General features: G+C 43.2%; 1 protein-coding gene across 2 annotated transcripts in view; it reads left to right on the forward strand.

The window, feature by feature from the left end:
* The window catches only part of KIF16B (kinesin family member 16B), a 717,875-nt gene that overhangs the window by 614,933 nt on the left and 90,390 nt on the right, over window positions 1–12,552 (forward strand). For both annotated transcript variants that reach the window (XM_063918526.1, XM_063918527.1), the window contains one exon: window positions 1,126–1,209. In XM_063918526.1, coding sequence (XP_063774596.1) covers window positions 1,126–1,209 — 84 coding nt within the window. The remainder of the gene's footprint in view (window positions 1–1,125; window positions 1,210–12,552) is intronic.

Raw genomic sequence — 12,552 nt, forward strand, 5'->3', positions numbered from 1 at the left:
AAGGCGCAACGGAATATGCTGGCGCTATGCCTGTCAATGTTAATAAATAATACATGTTAAGCAAACTCCAGCCTGGTGTGCAGCACATCAGGGCAGGGAGAGAGCAGACACTTACGGCAGCAGCCTCTCTCGCCAGCGCACAGCAGTGTGTGCTAAGCTGGTTGGGGTCCAGGGAGGTTGCTTCAGCTGAGCATCAGCCATCTCTGCACTCTCCATGCCCTCCTGCACCGTACACCGGAACACTGCTAGAGAGCCCACCCTCCCTCCCCACTGGATCTGCCATGGGGAAGAAGCATAGTATGTTGCCTGTCTGTGTTTTGTATGCTGTTATTGTATAGGCTTCAAGAATAAAAAGATGGAATAGGATGGATGCTTTCTGCCCTTTCCTGGTATCTCCTCTTCGCATTTCTATGCAGTGAATGTACTGTATGACAAAAGCGCTGTCGGACTGAACTTTCTTCAGCAGTCAGAGATTGATAAGGGACAGGAGTAGGGTTATTTTATTGCTGCAAATTTCCCCTCAAGCGTCATAAAAGGGTACAGAAGGCCTTGTGTTGACTAATTATTTGCAACACAGATCCCTGCCATTTCCTGGACATTGATTGAAGTGGGCAGTGTACAGAGATTCCCACATTGTAGAAACTCTGCAGAATTCCGGCAGACACACATTACAAATGTATAGTTATACATCGCAAGTGTTCAGGCATTTGATTATTAAACCTATTTGCTTATTGGTTGATGTGTTACATTTTGCTAGTAAGTAGCCGCGTCACTCCTGTAGTAATACATTATTTGGTAAAAATAAATATTTTGTTTTACAATTTTGATAAATTAAACGGTGCCGTCCCCTTTATAATTGTGTTTCTCTAACATAAGTCTTAAGGTTTCATGTAAGAAGGCACAAGTTGTACAGTTTTTAATGGATTATAGTTTGCGAAGTGTCATGGTCACCATGGCAACCACAGTCGATTGATATATGATTTTGTGATCAGAGACTTTGTTGATAACATATCCCCTTCTCCTTTCATCTGTTGTCATGTGTATTTGGTGATTGCACCTTTATTGTAAATTGTCATTGATATTTTTATGATATGCTTTTCAATGGCTTTCATTTTTCTTTTCCAGCTTAATGCCTTAGAATTTCCCCCAAAGAAGCTCTTTGGAAACAAGGATGAGCGAGTGATTGCAGAGCGCAGGGCTCATTTAGAGGTAAGTCATACTGTGCAAGCATACATATGTATTCAATTAAACGCTAGGAATGTAATGTTGAAATGAGCCACAGTATACACTGTTGAATTTAAATATTACTCATTGCAAAAAATTCAAAGAGTTCCAAATAAGCGCTAAGACAGCCTGTTCTTTATCAAACAGTATATTAAGTTTACCAATCAAGTGGTTAATACAAACAGCTATCTCCTGGTGTAGTCCCTCTACCAACAAAAGACAAAGGTAAATTACATGAAAGGGAGGGTCCTGAGGAGTGCTTCCAATTTGATGTTTACACCACGAAAAATTGTGAACTGTGCTCAATATCAGTTTTAAAGATATGAGATAAACAGATGATGTCTGAAGGTACAGTGGATATGATAATACCGAAATTTATTAAAACACAGAATATTAACATTGCTTTGAAAATCTTCACATTGAAATACATGAGAAACTATTCTCTTTCACAAGATTTAACCTTATGAACAACCCATTTCTTGGGACTTTGGTCATACTTGAAACTCTCCAAATGAATTAACAATAATCACCCAACGCGTTTTCTCGTTTCCAACTTCTTCTGGGGTATCTTGTTTATAGATTGAATGGGAGGCAACCACGAGATCGCCTGTCGGGATCCCGGCGGTCACAATACATCAGACATCATCTATCTCATATCTTTAAAACTGATATTGAGTACAGCTCACAATTGTTCATGGTGTAAACCATCAAATCATTACTCATAATTACTCATTGTAAGTATACAACATAAAAATTGCGGTCTTTGTACTTGAATGATTTTCTTGTACATACAGTATTGTGATTCTTATATACTCTGTTATCAAGACCAGTACGAGACCAAGCAGGACCCAGGGTGAAAATTTCCTTTGGTGCCCCCTCCTCTTATTAAAATGAACTTACCACAGTTTTAGTGTAGCGTTAAGTGGCACATGGCGCAGGTCTCTCATATTGGACCAATTGCCTTTTTTTTTTTTTTTTTTTACCCAGATTGTTTTTCTGCATTTTCTGCATTTTGTGTCTTCATACAATAATAGTGTACTAAGGTCCCGATTCAGTATCGCATGTGTTTGCGATCGCAATCTAAGTCCCAGTTGGGGGTGCTGATGGGGAGTCACCATGGCGTCATTGGCATAAGGGGGGGGGGGGGTTTGCGGTCCGGACAACATAGGCGTGTCCAGACCGCTTGCAGTGGGGAAAAGCAGGCTGGAGCAGAGGAGAGGCAACAGCTGCACGGACCAGGAGAGGAGGCAGATGGAGCAGGAAGAGGTAGCAGCGGTATGGTCCAAGAGGGGAGGCGGAACAATGCGGAGACGGGGGCTGGGGTGACTGCAGCTGTGCCCTTTCAGTCAACATTGCTCTGGGCGATGGCTCTGTCCGCTCGCTCCTGGAGCCTCTTCTGCCTGTTAATATATTAAAGCCTCCGTAGACACGCAATCAAATTATTCTGACTTCCAGTACTGTATATAAAAAAAACAAGTAAACCTATTTAAAAAAAAAAAATGTTAACCTTTTGATTTTATTAGCCACGTTAAAAAAAAAACCCATTACCGTTACACAAAATGTGTTAATACTAAGCAAAAAAAGTACAGGATTGCCTTTCAGATTTGTCACTCTTGCTAAATTAATTTGCAAATGTTTTATTTGTATTGGATTAACATGTTTTCAATGAATTCAGTAGCTCTTCCAATGTTAACAGATTTATATTACTGTATGTTGATTTTAAGTAAATTTGACAGCAAGGTTTTGTTTATCAGCCGAGTGATTTGTGCTATAACCGTGCACATTTTTAAGAACAGGAGCAAAAAGATTTCTTGCAGCATCTGAACCAGGACATTTCCTCACTTTCTAGTGAACCAGACTATTGTTAGGCACGTTAAAGTCTAAATGACTCAACCGGTAATTAAGGTTGTTTTAAGTGGAGATCCAGAAGGTAAACATTGATGAAAATTATTACTTAGCTATGATCCAATAGGTCCCCAGACATCTGCAAAATTCACATAATAGGGCAGATGTATTAAGCTTGGAGAAGGGATAAAGAAGTGATAAAGCGGTGATAACGCACCATCCAGTCAGCTCCTGTCATTTTTTAAATCCGTAATGATTGGCTGGTGCGTTATCCCCTTGCGCTTATCACTGGTTTATCACTTCTTTATCCCTTCTCCAGGCTTAATACATCTGCCCCAATGTTCTCTTTGCTCCTGCCAGGTATGTAGTGTCTGCCTCCTGTTCCCGGCCGCTAGGCTAGACATTGTTGGCGGTTGTCCTGTGGCTGTGCTTCCGGCGCCAGTCTGCGATGGCGGGTGGCTTTATTAACTGGGGCTACACTTCAGGCTAGAGTCCCTCTGCAGCTGGTTAGATGACTATTGAGGCACCCCCGAACCCGAGCGAGTGCACCGTTGGCAGGTTGACTGTGGCTGCATCCCCTGGGCCGCAGCACTCTGGGTGAGTGTCCTGTTGGCCTGCCTTTTCAGCCGTCCCTGGCAGTTATTTCTGTCTTTAACCACAGGATTTATGAAAGTTCTGTAATTTGGTAACTTGCATGGGGCAGTACGGATGGTGTAATGGTTAGCATTACTGCCTCACAGCACTGAGGTCATGGGTTCCATTCCCACCATGGCCCTAACTGTGTGGAGTTTGTATATTCTCCCCGTACTTGCGTGGGTTTCCTCCGGGTACTCCGGTTTCCTCCCACAATCCAAAAATATACTGGTAGGTTAATTGGCTCCCAACAAAATTAACCCTAGCATGAATGTGGGAAAAAAAAGTGTAACTAGGGTATTCTTTTGGACAATTTGATATTTGCGCAATCCCAAAAAGCAGCCTATAGGAAAAACGCAAACCCTAGGAGTCTCTCTCCAAGAAACCCCAAACAATAGTATGTGAGAAAAAAAGGATTGGGAATGCGTTCCTTCTGGCGCTAGTAAACACACTTCTGCCAGTGAAATCACAGCCACAACTTAATTGTGCACAGAAAAAACACAAATAGGATAAAGGGTATTCCTTATCTTATATAGATATCCAGACGATTCGTTCTCAGTAGATAGGACTATTCCGTTCATAAATTCACATGTGAATAAAAAAGAAGTATCATGTGTAATACAATTACAACATCTTTAATACAGGCATACAATGGTGACATAAAACCGAAAACATGTGAAAAACTGGCACAGTCCTTTGTGAAGGAGAGTCAGAATAATTACCAGCAGGTCTGAGTACCAATAAAAGTACTCAAACAAGTTCTTAATAAGATCCCAATCGCTTCTCCGGAAAAAGCAGACTGGAGCTTGTTCCTGGTAATGTGTTCGTGTACATGTGATAGGGAATATAGATTGTAAGCTCCACTGGGGCAGGGACTGATGTGAATGACCGAATATTCTCTGTAAAGCGCTGCGGAATATGTGTGCGCTATATAAATAACTGGTAATAAATACTCACTCCAGTCATCTAGTCAATGCATCGTCCAAAGTCTCCAAGCAAGTAATAGGAATATGTTTTACGCCTAAATTAGTGTTTTTACGTATACCTTGTATGTATTGAAGCCCAAATAAATTAAACCTACTGTATCATTATACTTTAATTTTCTTAGGTGTCCGTTAACAGAGAATAAATAATTACAAAGTAATTGATACTCCAGAACTTCAGAATATACTTTATTGCAGTAATGATCCTTCCTTGTTATTGTCAAATTTGCTATATTTCGTAACACTTGTTTATCTGGGACACAAATGATTCTGCTGGAATCCCGGCAGCGAGTCCCCTAGCCGGCTCACTTCACTTGCCGCAGGTTCTATTCCCACTCGGTTGGTGGTGTGAATACCAAGTGTTTGTCAGAATTCCGGGCGTCGGTATGTCACCGGCTGTCGGGATTCTGGCGTAAATCTCCTGAATGCCGGGATCCTGACAGCCAGTATATTGACTGCATCCCATTTATCTTACATTAACATGCTTGCTGATACACTATATTACACTGTATAATACCACAGGTAGGTGTCTCCATAGGAGCAGATTGTGAAATTTAAAATTTACTGGAACAAATTCTGAATGTCGCCTAATGTTGGTGGGATTGAATAAACTGTAGGTGGTGCCAAACATAAACATAGGCAGGGTTGTCAAACTCTAGCCACAATACAATACAAAGTACATGTGATCACAATACATGGCAGACCATAGCCCAGTAACCACCCTACAGCAAAGGCAATATCCAAGTGACCGCCATGTAGCACAGACAGCTTCACAGTGACGGTTCGGTATGAATAACCAATGGTCAAGATGCCAGCCGTCAGTATACCGACAGCGGCATTCCAGCCTCTAGTATAGCCACCGCTAGTAAGCCCCTTGCAGGTTCGTTGTGCTTGCCACGCTGCGGGCATGGTGTTTCGCTGCACTCGCCATAGCTTATGTTCTCCCTCTATGGGTGTCGTGGACACCCATAGGGTGAGAATCACCTACCTCGCCGGCATTGTACCGCTGTGCGGGATTCGGTCATCGGAATTGTGATCACTGGGATCCCATGCGGCGGTATGTTAACCGTCTCCCCTCAGTGAACACCACACAGCATCACCATAAAATACATAAAAATGCCATCAGACAGCAACCAGTGACCTCCATACAGCACAGACAGTGACTGCTATATAGTACCACCTTCGGCAGTTATTGTATGTAAAGAAAACATATTGCTACAAGCCTTTCCCGGGTATAGAGACATATATCTAAATGTGCAGAGACTGAGGCGCCCACTTTGCGTGTCTTTGGACACTATAATACCGCTTAGTGCTTCTTTAGATGAAACGATCCGTTACACTTGCACCAGCCCCATGCTAGGTGCAGACTCTCTCTTTCAGGGTATGGCCTCCAGTGTGACCGATTGAGCATCTGAGTTTGCAGCCAGTTCCGCCCGTGATCCTCCCATAATACGCCCAATAAACTGTGTATCTCAGTGCGTCTGAATAGTCACCATCCAGGAACACCCAACACATTCCTGAGACCGTGCATCTCAATGGGTCCTACGACTCTGTGCGCTAACACCATGTGACTCATGCGTTTGCAACTTTTTAGCCACTTGCGCACATGAACAACAATGACCATTTGAGGGAATATTGGCATTGCTTTTGACTCCGAACCAGGCCCTAGGTTTTTTTAAATATATATATATATATATATATATATATATATATATTTAAAAACGATATTTGTAGAGGTGCAAATATCAGCATAAAAAAAAAATCTAATGACACAAATGTGTTTGTAACATAGATCAAAGCAGAAGCGTAAGAAAGTTTTGCACTGGTAAGGGAACACGACCACACTGTTACTTAATAAAAAGGAAACATTATGAAAATTGCTTTTGTAACGTAACAAAGGCACATCTCACTTTGATCTATTCTCTGCCCATTTGCTATTATTACGAAGACAAGAAATCAATTTAGATTCTGCCACTCTCTCATTTAACGTCTTTCCCGTAAAACTCTGCTGACACTGATCTGTTTTTAATTCACCCACCTTAGGTGTTGCTTTGTATATCCGCGGTAATGAATCTTTGTTTATGCACTATCACAGTATGATATAGCTTCATACATCTCTGCCTGGTGCAGTACTTATTTTATGCTGACATGGCGACTGTGTTGCTGATTTTTAATGTCAACCAGGTTGAATTACAACAAAATATCCCCCACTGAAAAGGCAATTGTCAGGAACTGAATTGACATAAGTCACTACAAACGCTGTAAATGTCACACAAGACACTGAGCTGAATATTAGATGGGAACAGAATTTACAAGACTGTTATCTCTAGAGAAAATGTGTTGTAGAGTTTATATGTTATTTATGTTATTTACTATGGTGCAGAGCGAAGGTTTATGTAGAATATAATTAGAATGTCCGAGTCAAATGATAGTTCTCTTTGTCTGATTGCTAAAGCTACAGATAAACCGGTCCATTGCTTCAAGCTTCACTCTATAAGGATGTCGGGGTTAGCCGGTCTCAGCCGTCTGTATCAGGAGGTGTATAACACTGGTATGTTGCTGCCGATGAATGCACACAGGCTGATGGCGTTCATTTTTCTACTGTATTTACCAATATTTTTGAGATTCGATGGCGGTTATTTTTGGGAAACAAGGGCACAGCCTGGTGAAGGGGACTCCGGAAGGGCTGGATGTGCACATGTTCTGGTAGCTGGAGAGATCTGTGGCACCAGAGATAGACTGGGAGCCGCAGCATGCTCACTGCCTGCAAAACTCACTTGGTATCCGGTCTGTAGGTCGACCACTGTTGGTCAACATGATCACTAGATCGACATGGCAAAGGTCGACACACGAAAAGGTCAACATGGGTTTTTCACTCTTTTTTTTTTTTTTTTTTACTTTTTCAGACTTTTTCATACTTTACGATCCACGTGGACTACGATTGGGAATAGTAAACTGTGCCGAGCGCAGCGAAGCACCGTGTTCATTAGCCATGCGAGGGGACACGGTGCACTAATTGGGGTCTCCAGGCACTTTTTTTTTTTACTTAAACTCATGACCTTTTTCAATGTCGACCTAAAATTAATGTGTCGGCCTATTTCAGGTGTAGATCTAGTCACTCTCGACCTAATGACTGTTGACCTAGTTACTGTCGACCCAACGATCCACACCCTTGGGTAAATTTACTAAGATGGGAGTTCTATTTAAGATGGGATGTTGCCTATAGCAACCAATCAGATTCCTGGTATTATCTTCTAGAAGGTGCTAGATAAATGAGAAGTAGAATCTGAATAGAACTCCCATCTTAGTAAATTTACCCCCCTGTGTGTTAAACGCCAGCCTAACTCACTGACTTCCTCCCCTAACCCTCAGCTCTCACAGAAGCGTGCAGGTTCAGTCAGTGGCTGGGACGCACTGTATCCAGAGCAGAAGGAGGCGGTCTGGGAATAGACATCAGAGGCAGAAGTTTAGCAACCATTGAGGTTTCTGGTTCGGTGGAAGTACATACCTCATTGATGGGGGTATTTGATGGTTGCCAACCATCGGATGCAGCTTTCCGATACCAATCCTGTGCGACTACATGTGCAAGCCCATCCCGCTCTCTGCTGTTATGGTCGCAGCTGTCATATATTAGTATCGGGACTTAAACCGACTGATGCAGACGTCTCATCTCCACACACTGGGGGTTATTCAGAGTTGTCGGCAAACCAAAAAGGTAGCAATTGGCAGAGCCATGTTGTATTGCAGGTGGGGCAGATGTAACATGTGCAGAGATATTTATATTTGGGTAAGTTAATTGTTTCTGTGCATGGTAAATACTGACTGCTTTATTTTTACACTTCAGTTTGAACACACTCCGCCCAAATCTAATCTCTCTGCACATGTTACATCTGCCCCACCTGCAGTGCAGCATGTTTTTGCCCATTAGTGTGCTTTTTTGGTTTGCTAACAACTCTGAATAACTAGTGATGAGCGGGTTCGGTTTCTCGGAAACCGAACCCCCCCGAACTTCATGCTTTTTACACGGGTCCGAGGCAGACTCGGATCTTCCCGCCTTGCTCGGCTAACCCGAGCGCGCCCGAACGTCATTATCCCGCTGTCGGATTCTCGCGAGGCTCGGATTCTATCGCGAGACTCGGATTCTATATAAGGAGCCGCGCGTCGCCGCCATTTTCACACGTGCATTGAGATTGATAGGGGGAGGACGTGGCTGGCGTCCTCTCCGTTTAGAATAGAAATAGATAGTGAGAGTGAGACACTTGATTTACTGGAGCTTAGGAGTACTCAGAGAGTGCAGCGTTTACTAGTGACTGACCAGTGACCACCAGTGCAGTTTTATTATATTATTATTTAATATAATCCGTTCTCTGCCTGAAAAAAACGATACACAGTGACACAGTAACAGTATACCATATCTGTGCTCAGCCTCAGTGTGCTGCATCATCTATGTATACAGTATCTGACTGTGCTGAGTGCTCAGTGCTCACACAGCTTAATTGTGGGGGAGACTGGGGAGCAGTTATAGCAGGAGTACATTAACAGTGCACACTTTTGCTGCCAGAGTGCCACTGCCAGTGTGACTGACCAGTGACCACTGACCACCAGTATATTGTGATTGTCTGCCTGAAAAAGTTAAACACTCGTCGTGTGGTGTTTTTATTCTATAAACGCATTCTGCTGACAGTGTCCAGCAGGTCCGTCATTATATAATATATACCTGTCCTGCAGTAGTGATATATATATATTTTTTATATCATTATCATCCAGTCTATACTAGCAGCAGACGCAGTACGGTAGTCCACGGCTGTAGCTACCTCTGTGTCGGCAGTCGCTCGTCCATAATTGTATACCTACCTGTGGTGGTTTTTTTTTTTTTCTATCTTCTTCATACTAGTAGTTAACTTTAGGAGTCTGCAGTGCTGACAGTGTCCAGCAGGTCCGTCATTATATAATATATACCTGTCCGGCTGCAGTAGTGATATATATATATTTTTTATATCATTATCATCCAGTCTATATTAGCAGCAGACGCAGTACGGTAGTCCACGGCTGTAGCTACCTCTGTGTCGGCAGTCGCTCGTCCATCCATAATTGTATACCACCTACCTGTGGTGTTTTTTTTCTTTCTATCTTCTTGATACTAGTAGCTTACTTTAGGAGTCTGCAGTGCTGACAGTGTCCAGCAGGTCCGTCATTATATAATATATACCTGTCCTGCAGTAGTGATATATATATATTTTTTATATCATTATCATCCAGTCTATACTAGCAGCAGACGCAGTACGGTAGTCCACGGCTGTAGCTACCTCTGTGTCGGCAGTCGCTCGTCCATAATTGTATACCTACCTGTGGTGGTTTTTTTTTTTTTCTATCTTCTTCATACTAGTAGTTAACTTTAGGAGTCTGCAGTGCTGACAGTGTCCAGCAGGTCCGTCATTATATAATATATACCTGTCCGGCTGCAGTAGTGATATATATATATTTTTTATATCATTATCATCCAGTCTATATTAGCAGCAGACGCAGTACGGTAGTCCACGGCTATAGCTACCTCTGTGTCGGCAGTCGCTCGTCCATCCATAATTGTATACCACCTACCTGTTGTGTTTTTTTTTTTTCTATCTTCTTGATACTAGTAGCTTACTTTAGGAGTCTGCAGTGCTGACAGTGTCCAGCAGGTCCGTCATTATATAATATATACCTGTCCGGCTGCAGCAGTGATATATATATTTTTTTTATATCATTATCATCCAGTCTATATTAGCAGCAGACGCAGTACGGTAGTCCACGGCTGTAGCTACCTCTGTGTCGACAGTCGCTCGTCCATCCATAATTGTATACCACCTACCTGTGGTGTTTTTTTTTTTCTATCTTCTTGATACTAGTAGCTTACTTTAGGAGTCTGCAGTGCTGACAGTGTCCAGCAGGTCCGTCATTATATAATATATACCTGTCCGGCTGCAGTAGTGATATATATATATTTTTTATATCATTATCATCCAGTCTATATTAGCAGCAGACGCAGTACGGTAGTCCACGGCTGTAGCTACCTCTGTGTCGGCAGTCGCTCGGCCATCCATAATTGTATACCACCTACCTGTGGTGTTTTTTTTCTTTCTATCTTCTTGATACTAGTAGCTTACTTTAGGAGTCTGCAGTGCTGACAGTGTCCAGCAGGTCCGTCATTATATAATATATACCTGTCCGGCTGCAGTAGTGATATATATATATTTTTTATATCATTATCATCCAGTCTATATTAGCAGCAGACGCAGTACGGTAGTCCACGGCTGTAGCTACCTCTGTGTCGACAGTCGCTCGTCCATCCATAAGTATACTAGTATCCATCCATCTCCATTGTTTACCTGAGGTGCCTTTTAGTTGTGCCTATTAAAATATGGAGAACAAAAATGTTGAGGTTCCAAAAATAGGGAAAGATCAAGATCGACTTCCACCTCGTGCTGAAGCTGCTGCCACTAGTCATGGCCGAGACGATGAAATGCCATCAAAGTCGTCTGCCAAGGCCGATGCCCAATGTCATAGTACAGAGCATGTAAAATCCAAAACACCAAATATCAGTAAAAAAAGGACTCAAAAATCTAAAATAAAATTGTCGGAGGAGAAGCGTAAACTTGCCAATATGCCATTTACCACACGGAGTGGCAAGGAACGGCTGAGGCCCTGGCCTATGTTCATGGCTAGTGGTTCAGCTTCACATGAGGATGGAAGCACTCAGCCTCTCGCTAGAAAAATGAAAAGACTCAAGCTGGCAAAAGCACAGCAAAGAACTGTGCGTTTTTCGAAATCACAAATCCCCAAGGAGAGTCCAATTGTGTCGTTTGCGATGCCTGACCTTCCCAACACTGGACGTGAAGAGCATGCGCCTTCCACCATTTGCACGCCCCCTGCAAGTGCTGGAAGGAGCACCCGCAGTCCAGTTCCTGATAGTCAGATTGAAGATGTCAGTGTTGAAGTACACCAGGATGAGGAGGATATGGGTGTTGCTGGCGCTGGGGAGGAAATTGACCAGGAGGATTCTGATGGTGAGGTGGTTTGTTTAAGTCAGGCACCCGGGGAGACACCTGTTGTCCGTGGGAGGAATAGGGCCATTGACATGCCTGGTGAAAATACCAAAAAAATCAGCTCTTCGGTGTGGAAGTATTTCAACAGAAATGCGGACAACATTTGTCAAGCCGTGTGTTGCCTTTGTCAAGCTGTAATAAGTAGGGGTAAGGACGTTAACCACCTCGGAAACATCCTCCCTTATACGTCACCTGCAGCGCATTCATCATAAGTCAGTGACAAGTTCAAAAACTTTGGGCGACAGCGGAAGCAGTCCACTGACCAGTAAATCCCTTCCTCTTGTAACCAAGCTCACGCAAACCACCCCACCAACTCCCTCAGTGTCAATTTCCTCCTTCCCCAGGAATGCCAATAGTCCTGCAGGCCATGTCACTGGCAATTCTGACGAGTCCTCTCCTGCCTGGGATTCCTCCGATGCATCCTTGCGTGTAACGCCTACTGCTGCTGGCGCTGCTGTTGTTGCTGCTGGGAGTCGATGGTCATCCCAGAGGGGAAGTCGTACTCGTAAGACCACTTTTACTACTTCCACCAAGCAATTGACTGTCCAACAGTCCTTTGCGAGGAAGATGAAATATCACAGCAGTCATCCTGCTGCAAAGCGGATAACTGAGGCCTTGGCATCCTGGGCGGTGAGAAACGTTGTTCCGGTATCCATCATTACTGCAGAGCCAACTAGAGACTTGTTGGAGGTACTGTGTCCCCGGTACCAAATACCATCTAGGTTCCATTTCTCTAGGCAGGCGATACCGAAAATGTACACAGACCTCAGAAAAAGATTCACCAG

This window comes from Pseudophryne corroboree, chromosome 4 (genome assembly GCF_028390025.1).
Source record: "Pseudophryne corroboree isolate aPseCor3 chromosome 4, aPseCor3.hap2, whole genome shotgun sequence".
Taxonomy (NCBI): domain Eukaryota; kingdom Metazoa; phylum Chordata; class Amphibia; order Anura; family Myobatrachidae; genus Pseudophryne; species Pseudophryne corroboree.